Source organism: Ovis aries, chromosome 10 (genome assembly GCF_016772045.2).
Source record: "Ovis aries strain OAR_USU_Benz2616 breed Rambouillet chromosome 10, ARS-UI_Ramb_v3.0, whole genome shotgun sequence".
In the NCBI taxonomy this organism is placed as follows: Eukaryota; Metazoa; Chordata; class Mammalia; order Artiodactyla; family Bovidae; genus Ovis; species Ovis aries.
Genome location: NC_056063.1, coordinates 19,007,457 through 19,022,224, shown reverse-complemented (window position 1 = coordinate 19,022,224; position 14,768 = coordinate 19,007,457). Strand labels below are relative to the sequence as shown.

The 14,768-nt window shown below is 40.0% G+C and overlaps 1 protein-coding gene across 1 annotated transcript; it reads right to left on the bottom strand.

The window, feature by feature from the left end:
• Positions 1 to 10,332: 10,332 nt before the first annotated feature.
• On the bottom strand, positions 10,333 to 14,341 carry LOC101114879 (large ribosomal subunit protein uL23-like). The gene has a single exon (XM_060394039.1). The coding sequence runs from the start codon at positions 11,825 to 11,827 to the stop codon at positions 11,315 to 11,317; it is 513 nt and encodes a 170-aa protein (XP_060250022.1). The 5' UTR covers positions 11,828 to 14,341; the 3' UTR covers positions 10,333 to 11,314.
• Between the last annotated feature and the right edge of the window lie 427 nt (positions 14,342 to 14,768).

The following is a 14,768-nucleotide window of genomic DNA, read 5'->3' as shown; positions in this document are numbered from 1 at the left end:
GAATTGATATGTTCCTGCAACTTATTTATTAGGTGTGTATGGAATATGGTGCCATCAGCAATGTGCTGGTAATGCATGATATTGATAGCAATAACATAGCCAGATTTTTCTTACTATGCTTTGCACTCCATAGAGGAAAGCCACAGATATGCATCTAATTTGCTTGAATTCTGGAGATGAAGTGCCATAATTCCCCAAAATATTGGATGAGAAAATTATACATGGCTCAGGAGAACAATGTATTCTTTGACATTAGCTGTGAAAGCTTTCAAAACAAAAATATAACTTCTCCTCGCCTCTGAGCTGTTTTCCCTGCTCTCTTTCCTATGAGAGATCGCATTTTTCTTTCTGTATGCACAGTATTTTTAGAGCACTCTGCTGTTATGGAGCATTCTGCAACCCCGAGTTAACCTATTTAGATCTCAGTGTTCTTATCTGTATGATGAGGCTAATGGTACTAAGCTGCTCTATCAGGGATGTTTGATTAAATATGTTTCTTGACATTGCACAGACCCTGCATACATCAGCAAGGGTTTTCAAAATAAAATGTTCTATACGCACAGAAAATTGTTTCATTTGGCATTGTCTTAAAGGCAAGCACATTTCCAACAGGAATGTTTGCATCATCAGCAAACGTTTCAAAATGGATCTAAGGTAAAAATTGTTATGACTGCAGTGAAAGTTTTATTTGGAGTTGATAAGATAGGCAAGTATTTCAAAACATCTCCACCCATATTTTTTTGTGGGAAAAGCAAGGCTTGGTGGACTGTGAGGTAGTTTTTGCTCAGCATGCTGGTTCTTACAGGGAATTTTCTAATATTTTTAACTTCAAGACAGGCCTATGTTGGGTCATGTCTTTGTACAATGCCTTGACACTTCAAATAGGAATGGAGCCCAGAATTGCTGATGGCATGCCCTGCCCTGATGATTTTCCTGTCATTTCATGGGGACAAGAAGGCCTGCATTCATCTCTCACATGTGCAGAGCGAGATTGGCTTAGGTAGATAGAATCTCTTCTTTTACAACTCATTTTCCTGTCCATCTGATATCTTCTTTACTACTACCTTTTTTTTTTTGCCGTACTGCATTGGCACTTGGGATCTTAGTTTGCTAAATGGGGATCGAACCTGTGTCTCTTGCAATGGAAGCATGGTATCTTAACCACCGGACCTCCAGGGAAGCCCCTACTTCTACTGCTTTTTGTGACAATGGCCAGTCTTTCTCCAAGCAAAAGGTAGACCACACAGAGAGGAGAAGCCAGTAGAGAAAGGAGAAAATGAATGGAAATTAATAAAAAATATAAACAAAACATATCCTAGAATGCTTCTGAGAGGCTGAAAATTGGTAGGATGAACTCAGATTTTCCAAAAAAGTACAGAAGAATATTCCAACTCACACTTTCCTATCATCTGTTTCAAACCTAGATTCAGTTGTCAATATGTGAATAAATGAGTGCTGGCTTCCTACAGTAAAATTGTTGTGAAAAATAATGGCAGTTAAGCCAGGAGAAATAGCGTAGATAAAGGTTCTGATTCCAGAAACTAGTTACAGTCAAGTTTTGATTAGGCTTCTTTACTGTGCTTCCATAGCTTGACATACCACAGAATCATCTGGAAATATTTTTAAACATTAAGAGAAACTCTTTTTATTGAAGCATAATATATATTAAAATTTTTTTATTAGAGTATAATTGCTTTACAATATTGTGTTAGTTTCTGCTGTATAGTATACATCTTAAATGCATATATTTTAAGTATAAATGCTGAATTTTCACAAACTGAACACATTCATTACCAGGTCTCCCACATTGCAGGCAGATCCTTTACCAGTTGAGCCACCAGGGAATCCTTATTATTTATTAACAGAATTCTAATTTTCTGTTAGGAAAATTGTCAGAGAGACATACAGTTACCTAGAATCAACACTAAATCTTGACCTCTCTTGCAGTTAGATGTAGGCATGTAGCTAAAATATAGCCAATGGGATTTAAGCAGAAGTGTCATATGTGACTCCTGGGAAATCTTCAAAGGGTTGTGGTGTTCTTTTCTTGATCCTTTCCTTTCAGCTAGTGGCTGGAATATGGAAGCATTGGCTGGAGCTCAAACAGCCATTTGGACCCAGGTCAATAAAGCCCATATGTTATGGATGGCAGAGCAGAAAGCTGGACAGAACTTATGTTCCTTAGAACTTTATGGATTTCATACCAACTCTGTAGTTAGTATCAATTCAGAACTTTAGAATAAAGTATTTCATGTTTTGGCTACTATTAATGTGAGTTTTCTAATAGTAAAGCTGAACCTAATCCCAACTGACTCAGGATTTTCCTGTTCTATGTGCGTAGGATCCCAAGAAGAGGTGGTGATCTCTTAAGAACATGGTGTCCTATTACTTGCTAAGAAACAACTGAGAGCAAATTTGGGTTTTGATAATTAATTCTTAAATAAGACCAATGTGTGCAATTTTGTACAGTAGGAGCTTTCTTTCCAGGAGCTATGTTAGTGATTGGCCTCTTTCATTAGTCTTCACAGGGATCATGTCTTATCTGGTATCTGGAGCTCTTGGGTGAGATTCTCCAGAGAGTGGCTCATTCTTTGCAGGTCAGTGTTGGCCTTAACGTATTGTAGTTTTAGGGGAATTCTATGGGTTAGGGCTTCCCAGGCGGCTCAGTGTTAAAAGAATCTGCCTGCCAATGCAGGATATGTAGGAGATGCAAGTTTGATCCCTGGGGTGGGAAGATCTCCCAGAGGAGGACATGGCAACCCACTCCAGTATTCTTGCCTAGAAAATCCCATGGACAGAGGAGCCTGGCGGGCTACAGTCCATGGGGTCCCAAAGAGTCCAACACTGCTGAGCACACACAGACAAGATAGATGGATTAGGGCAAGCTTCCAGCAGCAGTTAAGGGTACTGGATTCAATTCCTAAAGAGATGAAGCTGGCATGAATTTGGCATATTGTCAGGTTTTAAGCCAAGACGAGCGGGAGTGGGCTCTCACTATAACTCCAGTACCAGGGGGAGAACTGAGATGGGAACCAGGTGCTGGGTTGGAGGTGAAGCAGAGGCAGGGAAGAGTAGCAGGTCCCCAGGCATCAGAATGCCCAGGATTGGCTGACTCTGGTCTGCAGCAAGACCAGCTTCAAACCTCTATTGATCAGTGCCTGAGGTTCCTAATGTTTGTATACCCTTTACCTTGGTCAGAACCCAGACAGGGCTGAAGTTACTGATAAAAGATAGCACTGCCTGAGGCCGAAATGCATGAGAAAGATCATTGTCTGACTTATTGCAACTTACTTAACTCTTCTTGGGCTTCCCTAAAGGCTCAGACGCAAAAGTATCTGCCTGCAATGCAAGAGATCTGCGTTTGATCCTTGAGTCAGGAAGATCCCTTGGAGGAAGGCATGGCAACCTACTCCATTATTCAGTCCATAAGGTTGCAAAGAATTGGATATGACTGAGTGACTAACACTCTCTTCTTAGCCTCAATTCTCTCTTCTGTAAAATTGGAGCTAATAAGACCTGGCTCAGAGGTATTCTATGATAAATTAAAAGAAAGAAAGCGATGTGCAAGGAATTTGCAAATTGTGACAAGTTATACAAATGTAAATTATTATTACTCTCTCAGGAGAAGGATGGCAGCAATTTAACTGTGCAGAGCAAATCTCCCTAGCATTTAAGATGAGACGAATATAATTCATTCATCTGAAATGAAAGGGGGGTAGATTTATAGCATCAGGATATAATTACTAGATTTGTAATCTGGTCAGGAAACTTTTGTCAAAGACATACTGTATTCTTATTTGAGAAAAATGCAAGGCTTTTAAAGAGATCACACAATGGACTTGTTTACCATTTAATCATTTTATAGGCAATATGGTTTATCTTAGGGAAGCCACGATTCACAAAAGTCCAGCTTATGATCTATGTGCCTCAAGAACAGCCGTGTTGAGAGAGATTAAATGTTGTGTGTTATTCAAGACAACCATTCAGCATCAAATACAAGAGTCAAGAGTGCTTGCTTTTTGCCATAAAACAGCATTGGGACGTATAGGTTTACAATAAACCATATTTTATAGGCAACAGGTGTAGCTGACTTACATCCTAAATTGTGTGAGGCTGTGCTGTCAGGCAGGCTCTAAAGGGATTTGGAAAGATTTATGAGACTGAGTGACAGCCAAGGTGATTCTTGAAATTGACTTTTTAAGGTGTCATTTTGGTGAATGACAGGTTATAGTTACTAAAAAAAAAAAACCCTCATAATAATAAGGAGTTTGTCTGTAAATGGCAGTAAGGCTGTTTCGTGGGGGGGGGAGAAAAGCTCATTTTTAAACTAGAAATTGCTACATTTTGGACATCGGCAAATCTAATTGGCTCTGAGCATGTGGCCTGACTTGCTCAGCCATTCAGAATCACTTCTTCCCCCAGCCAAAGGCCACATGCCTTCAAACCGGGTTATAATCTACTCGCCCTGCTTAAACAGAGTTTGCTTTTAATTAGGATCTTTTCTGATTATTGCAATTAATTTTAAGACAAAGGAATCAGCTATGCATCAAAGGAAGAGAAAGAGGAAAAAAATAAAAGAAGGAAAAATATATTCTATGGTCTTGTCAAATGAACTTCTCTTTCCTTCTGTCATCCTGCTCAGGGGCCCCCATGCTTGCTCCTCTCCCTGAGATAAATCATTTAATCTTTATCCTCCTCTCATGTTTCAGACCAGTCAGCTAGTCTCACAAAGCTTGTCAGCATTTGAACTTAACATTTTCAGGTTGAATAAGAAGCATTTTTTTTCCTTTCATTTTTGATTGGTTGTAAAATACGATATCATAATTGTAGAGAAAATTTTAGAGGAAAAAAACGCCTGTCATTCTCCTTAAGGTTATTGTTTCTTTTGTGTTTTTGTTGCTAATTCATTTGTTTATATGACAAATAATTACTTCGAGCCTTCAATAGGCTGAGCTCCATTTTAGACTAGGGATATAACTGGGAACAAACCGCTCTGCCCTTCTGGGATTTTCATTTGAATGTGGGGAGAGAGAAACAAATGAATATTATGTCAGATGGTGTTGAGGTCTAAGGAGACAAAACAGGGTAAGTGTTGGGAGTGTGAGGTTGGGTGGGGAGGTTATTATTTCCTTTCTATTTTCTTCCAACCACACACATACTCACTCTGTGCTCTGTAAGACCATGTAGAAAATGCTAACATGCTCCACCCCTCCCCCACAAAAAACCCAACCTGTAAATATATATTTAGAGATACAGTCTAAACTTTATTTTTTCATAGCATGACAACACAAATAAAGAGTCTTCCCTGGTGGCTCAGATGGTTAAGAATCTGCCTGCAATGAAGGAGACCCATGTTCAATCCCTGGGTGGGAAAGATCCCCTGGAGAAGGAAATGGCAACTCACTCTAGCATTCTTGCCTGGAGAATCCCATGGACAGAAGAGCCTGGCAGGCTATAGTCCATAGGGTCACAAAGAGCTGGACATGACTGAAGCAACTAACACTTCCACTTTCTTTCAACACAGAGAAGAAGTTTGATGCTAATTCTCAAATGCATAAACCTGGAAGAAATAGACGTAGAGAGATAAAGCATCAAATAAAAGAAGAAATTGGCAGAGGAGACAGAGGAGAAAAAGTTCTAGTCATTAAAAATTTGCATTCATATTAAACTCTGAGAATTTGGGGCAAGACCAAATTATAGGGTAGAGAAATCCTGAGATAAAGTTAGAAACAAATCAAGGAAAATTAAAAGCAGTTTATGTCAGGGGCTTCCCTGGTGGTCCAGTGGTTAAGACTTCACACTTCCAATGCAGAGGGTGTGGGTCGAATCCCTGGTTCGGGAATAAGGATCCCGAGGGAGGCCAAAAAACCAAAACAAAGCAAACAAAAAAGCAAATGAAATGCACACAACAAAACTTTTTTAAAGAGCAGTTTATGTCAGAGTCAACAATCTTGTCCAACCTGTGTACACTGATTGTTTCTGTTTTCATGAAGTTCTTGATCCCCTCTGGTCCTAGAAAACAGTCAGAAGATTAAAAATATTAAGTTCTGCCTACCTAGAGATGTCAGGACTATTAGCAATTTGAGAGATGCACTAACACCTTAAAACTGAAAAGTCTAAAATCAGAAAGATGCTAAGCTCTGATATGGGCTCTTTCGAGTCTACGCCAAGCTGAAAGTTGAGTAGTTCAATTTTCCCTGCCCCTTTTAAATGCAAGTATATTTGTATGTGACTAATTTTCATTAAAATACTGGTTAGAATCATCACATGTAAAATTCAATAGCCCCCTTTACTCTGGGAGCCACTAAGGACTAGCAGAATGAGCTCAGCATTGGCAGTAGGCAGATTTGGATTTGAATCCTGGCTTTTCCAGGTATTCATTGACCTCAGGCAACTCAGTTCACCTCATTGGAACTATTTGCTAGCCACTGGGGGCATTTATGGTGCTGAAAATGATATGCATTCAAGGACCTAGTCTTGACTTGCACGCACGAATGCTCAGTTGTATCCGGCTCTTTGTAACCGCATGGACTGCAGCCTGCCAGGCTCCTGTGTCCATGTATTTTTCCAGGCAAGAATTCTGGATTGGATTGCCATTTCCTTCTCCAGATATAGCGAGTATTCAGTTAAAAGTAACCATTATTGGGACTTCTCTGGTTTTCAAGTGGCTAAGACTCTGTGCTCCTGATGCAGGGGGCCCGGGTGTGATTCCTAGTCAGGGAACTGGATCCCACATGCTGCAACTAGAAATCCCAAGTGCTGAAACTAAGACCCCACACTGCCAAATCAATTAAAAAAAATTGCCGTTATTATTGCCATGCTCATTCAGTATTTTAAAGATTTATTTACTCGAAAAATCTTACCATATTTGTATATTGATGAAGGCCTTTAGGTGTCCAAATGACAATCATATAAAGTTTTTTGTTTCAACAGTTTCCAGCTTTATTGGATGTAATCCATGTTTCATAAAACTGATCCTTTTAAAGTACACAATTCAGTAGTTCTTAGAATATTCACAGAATTATACCACTCTCACCACTAACTTTAGAAATTTTTATCACCCCTTGAAGAAACCCCATAACTTCTAGCTGTCACTTACTGTTCCCTCTCTCCCTAGCCCTTGGCAACTACTTACCTACTCTCTGTGTCTGTGAATTGGACTATTCTGCACATTTCATATAAATGGAATCAGATAATATGTGGCCTTTTGTGATTAATTTCTTTCACTTAGTATAATGTTTTTAAGGTTTAAACATGTTAGAGCATATATCAGTATTTCTTTCCTTTTTATGCCTGAATACTATTCCACAGGGTATTCCATTTGGTTTACCCATTCATCAGTTGATGGGCATTTATATTGTTCCTACTTTGGGGCTATGTTATATAATGCTGCTCTGAATATTTGCATACAGGTTTTTATGTAGACGTATGTTTTCATTCTCTTACAAAGGAAACTGCTGGGTCATATGATAACTGTATGTTTAATGCTTGAAGCTACTGCCAAGCTGTTTCCTTTATTCTAAATGGCTAAGAAGTGGGTGATTCTAGCAGAGAAAATAGAAGATGAGCTTGGGGCATCTGTAGTGCAAGAAAGCATGGAAGTGCTAAAAAAATTAAAGATGAAGGCATATTAAAGGGACACGGGAGCCAACCTAAAGGAGCTACCAATGACCCGGAACAATTTGAATGGCAAAGGAAACAGCACAGCGTTAGATCACAATCCAAATACAAAATAAATATGTGTTGGTTCGCACTGATATAAATAAATGATTGAATAAACAGAGACTTCCCTGGTTGCTCAGTGGTTAAGAATCTGCCTTCCAGTGCAGGGAAGCTTAAGCCCAGGTGCCACAACTACTGAGCATGTGCTCTCGAGCCTGGGAACCGCAACCCCTGAGCTCAGGTGCCGCAACTACTGAAGCTCTCTTGCCTAGAGCCCGTGCTCTACAACAAGAGAACCCACGAGCACCACAACAAAAAGGAGCCTCCACTCTCCACAACGAGAGACAGCCCACGCAGCAGTGAAGACCCAGCACAACCAAAAATAAAGAAATCAATAAAATCTAAAAAGTAGTTGAATAAACAAATAAATAGGAGAGAAGAGGCAAGCCGTCCTTAATGAAGAATTTCAAATAATATAAGTAGATATTGCCCTCTCCATAATGTGAAGTTTGAGTGTGGACTGAACTTAGTGACTTGTTGCCAAAAAATAGAGTATGGAAAGGAAAAAAAATAGTAACTTTAGAGAGATATCTGGCAACCCAATTTAGCCCATGATCCAGGTCAGCATTACTAGCAATAAGTCATGTTGAGCTCGTGTGCCCAGTGATACGATGTGATGAGAAGGGCACCTGACCTATGAGGTATTCTTCCCCAAGATCCATAACCCTGATTTAATCATGAGAAAACATCGTATACATGCAAATAGAGGGACATTCTGCAAAATGCCTGATCAATACTCTGCAAAACTGTCAGGGTTAGGAAAGAAAGCAAAAGACTGGGAAACTGTCCTAGAGCAGAAAAGACAAAGGAGACATGATTGAATGCCAAGTGGCGACTTGCTTGGGATTCTGGGGCAGGTAAATGACCTGAGCTGAGGGACTACCCTGGTGGTCCAGCGGTTTAGACTTTGAGCTTCCACTGCAGGGGGCACAGGTTCAATCCCTGGGTCAGAGAACTAAAGATCCCATATGCTGTGTGGCCCTGCCAAAAATTCAAAATTTTTTAAAAAAGGATCTGAGTGGGGAAACTGATGACATTCAAATAAAGTCCGGAATGTAGTTATTAGTGATGTACCAATGTTGGCCTCTTAGTTTTGGCAAATGTTCTACTGTAATGACATATGTTGGGGGTTCCCTGGTGGCTCAGTGGTAAAGAATACAGCTGCTAATGCAGGATATGTGGTCCCTAGGTTTGGAAGATCCTCTGGAGAAGGAAATGGCAACCCACTCCAGTATTCTTGCCTGGGAAATCCCATGGACAGAGGAGCCTGGCAGGCCACAGTCCATGAGGTCACAATAGAGTCAGACACAACTAAATAATAATAACAATGTCACATGTTAACATCAGGGTTAACCGAGTGAGGGGCGTATAGGAACCATGTACTATCTTTATAACTTTTCCATCGATGTAAAATCACTCTAAAATGAACAGCTTTACTTAAAAAAATAAATCCATTACATGTAAACATAAGTAATATGTTTTATTTGAAATATAACTATATGAGTCAACACACAAACAATTCTTTAATGAAAAAAGTCTAGTGAGTATAGGAATGGTTAGCCAGGAAATTCAGATAAAAGAATTTGTCACTGAGAATGAATGCTAAGATTGACCTGAACTGGTGGCTTGCATGGATTAAATTTGCCAGGGAATTGCTTATCTTTCTATCAAACTATCTAAAGTTACAAGGTTGGCTGCCTAAAGCAACAGCAGCTACTGCAGCAACACAGATTTTGAGCATTTGATCCCTGGCATGGGGCACTTAGGGCACAGCTCTGTTGTCTTCTTCTGTGGATTAACTTCTCCCTTTTCTTAAGCAGTATCAGCATTTACCAAATTAGTGAGTTAGGGTTACACCAAAGAAGATATTGATTTCTTTTGGCCTCCTTTGCCTGGGGTTGCTAAATACACTTTCCACATGCCTGCCAGTAGATCTCATTCCTAGTTCAGGACTCAGGTCTTGTGTAAACTGTGATGACTCCCAAATCTGTATTCTCACACTTCCCCCTCGACTTTCCGTTTTCTGACTTTTTCTCGATGTGAACTGGCTGTCCCAAGGGCACACAACTGAAAAGACTGCAAAGGTAAACCTATTCTCTTGCTACCTTTCATTCGTGTTAAAATTGTTCCTCCACCAATTCCCCTCCTGAGGTCTAATGACTCAGTGCTGTTGTGGTAGCACAAAAACAGCCATAGACAATACATAAGTAAATGAACGCGGCTGTGATTCAATAATACTTTATTTAAAAAAGGGCAGTGGGTCAGATTGGGCCTGGGAGCTATAGCTTGCTGATGTCTTGTTTAAACTATAGCATTGGGTGAAATTGCCTGGGGCGGGAGGCTGCAAAGGCCAGAAGCTCTGGAAAGAATCCAGAGGAACATCAGTGTTAAAAGTCGTTGACTTGGGAAAGAAATTCAAAGGAGGAGAATGAAGAAGAGTAGTCAGAGGGGCGGGAGAAAATTAGAATATAGAAGTCTCCTGGAAGTCAAAGTAATAGTGTACCTGCATCCTTAACAAATGCTTTCAGAGGGATGAAGGGCTTCTTAGGTGGCTTAGTGGTAAAGAATTCACCTGCCAGTGCAGGAGATACAGAAGACGTGGGCTCGATCTCTGGGTCAGGAAGATCTCTGAAGAAGAAAATGGCTACCCACTCCAGTATTCTTGCCTAGCAAATCCTGTGGACAGAGGAGCCTGGCAGGCTACAGTCCATGGGGGTTGCAAAGAGTCAGACATGACTTAGCAACTAAACAAAAACAACATAGAGATGAAGTAGGAATGTTGGATCTGGGTGAAGTTGGACATAAACCATCCTGAGACCACTGTGCTTTGTGACAAAGTGGACAAAATTTTGGAGCTGGGATAATGCAAGCTGAAGTTCAGCCATGAGTCCCAGACCATTCAAGGAAGACTGGGGTGAGAAGGAGAAAGAAGTCAAGTCCTCGGTGTATATGAGATCCAGGGCTTGCTCAGGATGCATCAAATATTAGTTCTGGATAGCAAATGTGTGCTTTGGAGTGGTGGAATAGTGAACTCCATGGCTTTACTTTTTGATTTTAAAATGTGGATAACGTATCTTAAAGAAGCATATAGACATTGACAATAAGTTATCACTGTAAGACATCATTTCTCAGTAAGATAACACTGTTGGTGGTTGGTGGTTTGGTTGCTAAGTCATGTCCTATTCTTGCAGCTCCATGGAATGTAGCCTGCGGGCTCCTCTGTCCATGGAATTCTTCAGGTGATAATACTGGAGTGGGTTGCCATTTCCTTCTCCAAACAGTGTCTATTGGCTTGGTCAAAAAGTTTGTTCGGATTTTTCTATGGAAAAATACCCGAATGAATTTTTTGGTCAAACCAATTCTTTCTGGTGGGGAAATTGGAAATAGAAAGTTTCTGGAAAGCTTGACATCATGGATAAAAGCAAGCAAGCAACCAACCAATCCACCAGTTCCTAACTGTGTCTCTCGATTTCTTTCCCCAGCCCTGCTTTTGTAGGGGTGAGGAGGCAATCAGACAATTTGAGAAGAATTTATTTATTTATTTTTTTATAGTGAAAACTTTTATATTTGAAATTAGCCAGCTGGACTCAGTTTAGATGATCCCAATTTTGTTGGCAACATCCAAAGCATCATAGTCAGGAGCCAGTCGAACATATGCCTTCTTCTCTCCATCAGGCCTGATCAGAGTACTGACCTTGGCCACGTCAGTGTCATAGAGCTTCTTCACAGCCTGTTTGATTTGGTGTTTGTTGGCCTTGACATCCACAATGAACACCAGTGTGTTGTTGTCTTCTATTTTCTTCATGGCTGACTCGGTGGTGAGGGGGAATTTGATGATAGCATAGTGGTCAAGTTTGTTTCTCCTAGGGGCGCTCTCCCGAGGATATTTGGGCTGCCTCCTGAGCCGCAGAGTTTTGGGCCGCCGGAAGGTGGGTGACGTCCGAATCTTCTTTTTCTTGTGGCTGTGGACACCTTTCAACACTGCTTTCTTGGCCTTCAAAGCTTTTGCTTTGGCTTCAGCTTTAGGAGGGGCAGGGGCTTTCTTCTTTGCCTTCGGTGCCATCTTCATGAAGAGGGCTGAGAAGAATTTAATTCCATACCACATAGCCCCCAAAATAATTTTCCATTTTCATCCTCTAAGAACATGATTGCACTTGACATATCATAATTAGAAAGATAGCTCACAATAACCTATTTGCACTAAATTGACTTTGAAACGGTTTTACTGACTATGGGAATACACCATGCCTCCTCAGTGTACAAATACTGAGACTGCCTCACATGGTTAATGATTCTGAACCTAAACCTTTCTTTTCATAGATTTGAGAAATCATTTCAAAAAGAAAGAGCTGATAGCCTTCACTGGTAACCTCATCTCAAACATTTTATTCATCATTCACATGACCACATTTTTCAATTAAAAAGATACTTTGGATGGAATTCTTGTTTTTTCTTTCTCTTCTTTTTTCCGTGTCCTTACATTTCTGGGACATAGACATGAGAGATTAACTACCTCAGAAACATCCTGAGGCTCAAATCACAGTAAAGCCCAAGAACACCCCATGACCCGGCTACCTTTTTTGTTCTAGGAACTCTGCTCTGTAGTTCTTGGAAAACATGAGAAGTGGATTAGTGTTACAGTCCAGTGTTTACTCAAGAGTCGAAAACAGAGATGCTGAGAGAGGCCTGTGACTGCTCATTTTGCCTTTTGATCAGTGGGAATAAAGCCTGGTACTGACCATTTTACCTCATTAGTGGGGCTCACTGACCACACCTCTCTCTTTAATTCTTTCCTGAGTGAATTTGTAATTTGCCTTTGGTTTCTGCTTTTAAAAGAACAGATTGTGAAGGATCAAAGAGGAACTGGATAATGACAAGGAGGAAGTGGCAAGTTAGTGATATCTTTGTAGGACTAGTAACTATACACAGTGTGATTAATCAGAATCAGTCTTCTGAGAAGTGACCAGAGATTAAATTCCAGTACAATAAACTCTAAGTATCTTATTTATTCTTTACTTCTTGTCCAGCCATGAAGCTTTTATTGAGCATCTACTATATGTAACACTTGGTAAAAAAGAAGTGTAAAATAATGGATAAGAGACTAAGATCTTAAACAGAACTGTATATAAGTCCCTGGTTCTACTATTTACTAATTGTACTGGGTTATGTCAACCAGAAACTTCAGGAAGTGACCTTATTTGGAATAAGTCTTTGCAGATGTAATTAAGGTAAGGCTCTTAAGATGAGATCATCCTGGATTAGAAAGTGAAAGTGTTAGTTGCTCAGTCACATCCAACTCTTTGCAACCCCATGGACTGTAGCCCACCAGGCTCCTCTGTCCATGAAATTCTCCAGGCAAGAATGCTGGAGTGGGTAACTGTTCCCTTCTCCAGGGGATCATCCTGACCCAAGGATCAAACCCGGTTCTCCTGCATTGCCCTAAATCTAATGATGATTGTCCTTATTAGAAGCAGAAAAGGAGAAGAGACAGAGATACATAAGAAGGCTATATGAAGATGGAGGCACGGATAGGAGTTCTGCAGTCCCAAGGCCAAGAACACCAAGGGCTGCAGAGAAGCTAAGAGAGAGGCATGGGAGGGATTCTCCCTCAGAACTTCCAGAAGGAATTGTCTCTGCCAACATCTTGATTTCTAGACTCAACACAAAAAAATTTGCATTGTTTTGAGCCAACAAGTTTGTGATAATTTGTTATGGAAGCCCTAAGAAACCAATACACTAGATGTGACTTTGGGGTTAACTAACCCTCTATATTTTAGCCTCTGCCTCTATAAAAAGAAGAGGATAATAGTACCTCCTCCTAGAGTTATTGTGATGACTCAATGAGATAATACTTGTAAAGTGCTTCTGGCATACAGTGAGAGCTCCATATGTGTTGGCAATCATTATTACCATATTTTTGGTTCAAGTTGATTTCTAATTTATCAATATTATGATTACTTGCATAATTACCTCCCTTTCCTTTTTTATTTGGGAGATCTTTTACCTTTAAAAGGAGCAGAAGAGGGAAAGAGAGGGCCCATCATGCAGATGAATCACTCCTCCCAATATTGTTAGTTGCAGAAACCATATGGACCCCAGAACTTCTGCCCCTATGGCAAGAGCATAGTATACATTCCTTGAGGGGCTGCCAAAGGCTTGGTTGGAGCAGTAAGGGCTTTAAATATTGTTTACAGACTATAACTTTTATCAAGCTAGGTTATTTATGTCTCTCCAAGTTGATGGAAATCCTGGCAGTCCTCCAGGGCAAAGACTCATAGAACCACACCCCTTTCCCCTCCAAAAAAAAAAAAAAAAAAATCCCTGTCTTAAAATTGTGGTTGGGGGAACTATTTCTTTAGGTCTTTTTAGAAAACATTATATTTAATAACATTCTAAAGTTTTTTTTCATAAGGTTCTTATAGATATGTATTACATTTATTCTTAAGTTTCTAGCTTGCTTCTATTTCTAAATTACATTTTTGGTTTGCTGAAAATTAAAAACATTTTTTTCTTTTTATTGTTTTTGTGTTTTCTTTTATTTTTATTGAAGTACAGTTGATTTGCAGTGTTGTGTTAGTTTGCAGGAACTAAGATCTGGTGCAGCCAAAAAAAAGAAAAAAAAAAGTGGTATAAATTGCCTCCAAAATAAAAGCCCACCACGTGTCGTGCCACTTTTTTAGCGGTTGGTGGTAGAAGGTGCAGCATCTTGTTTTTCTTTTCAGCCTTGATGGATGTCTCAGCATGTTCTAGTTCATGAGAATCCGGAAAATTTACTGAGGAGATGGGTTCCTGAATTTTCATGGGGTTCATCTTTCACCTTCTGGTTTACATTCTCACACATTTTCTCCATGTCTATGTCAGCACAATCAACAACCCTTGCCCTTCTTTAAGCCATTTTCTCCTGAATCACTCTATGTACTTTCCCCTTTTGTACATGATGAGATCTAACCTTGTAGGTACCTGGACAATAAGGAACATTGAGGCAAATTCTTCAGGAGGATGAGTGCCACTTTATAAGGCAACTGCCTCAGGTGAAGTTATTATGG

Bases quoted from the DNA above. Each gene is read 5' to 3' on its own strand.
- LOC101114879 (XM_060394039.1), bottom strand. From the start codon at position 11,827: ATGTGGTATGGAATTAAATTCTTCTCAGCCCTCTTCATGAAGATGGCA.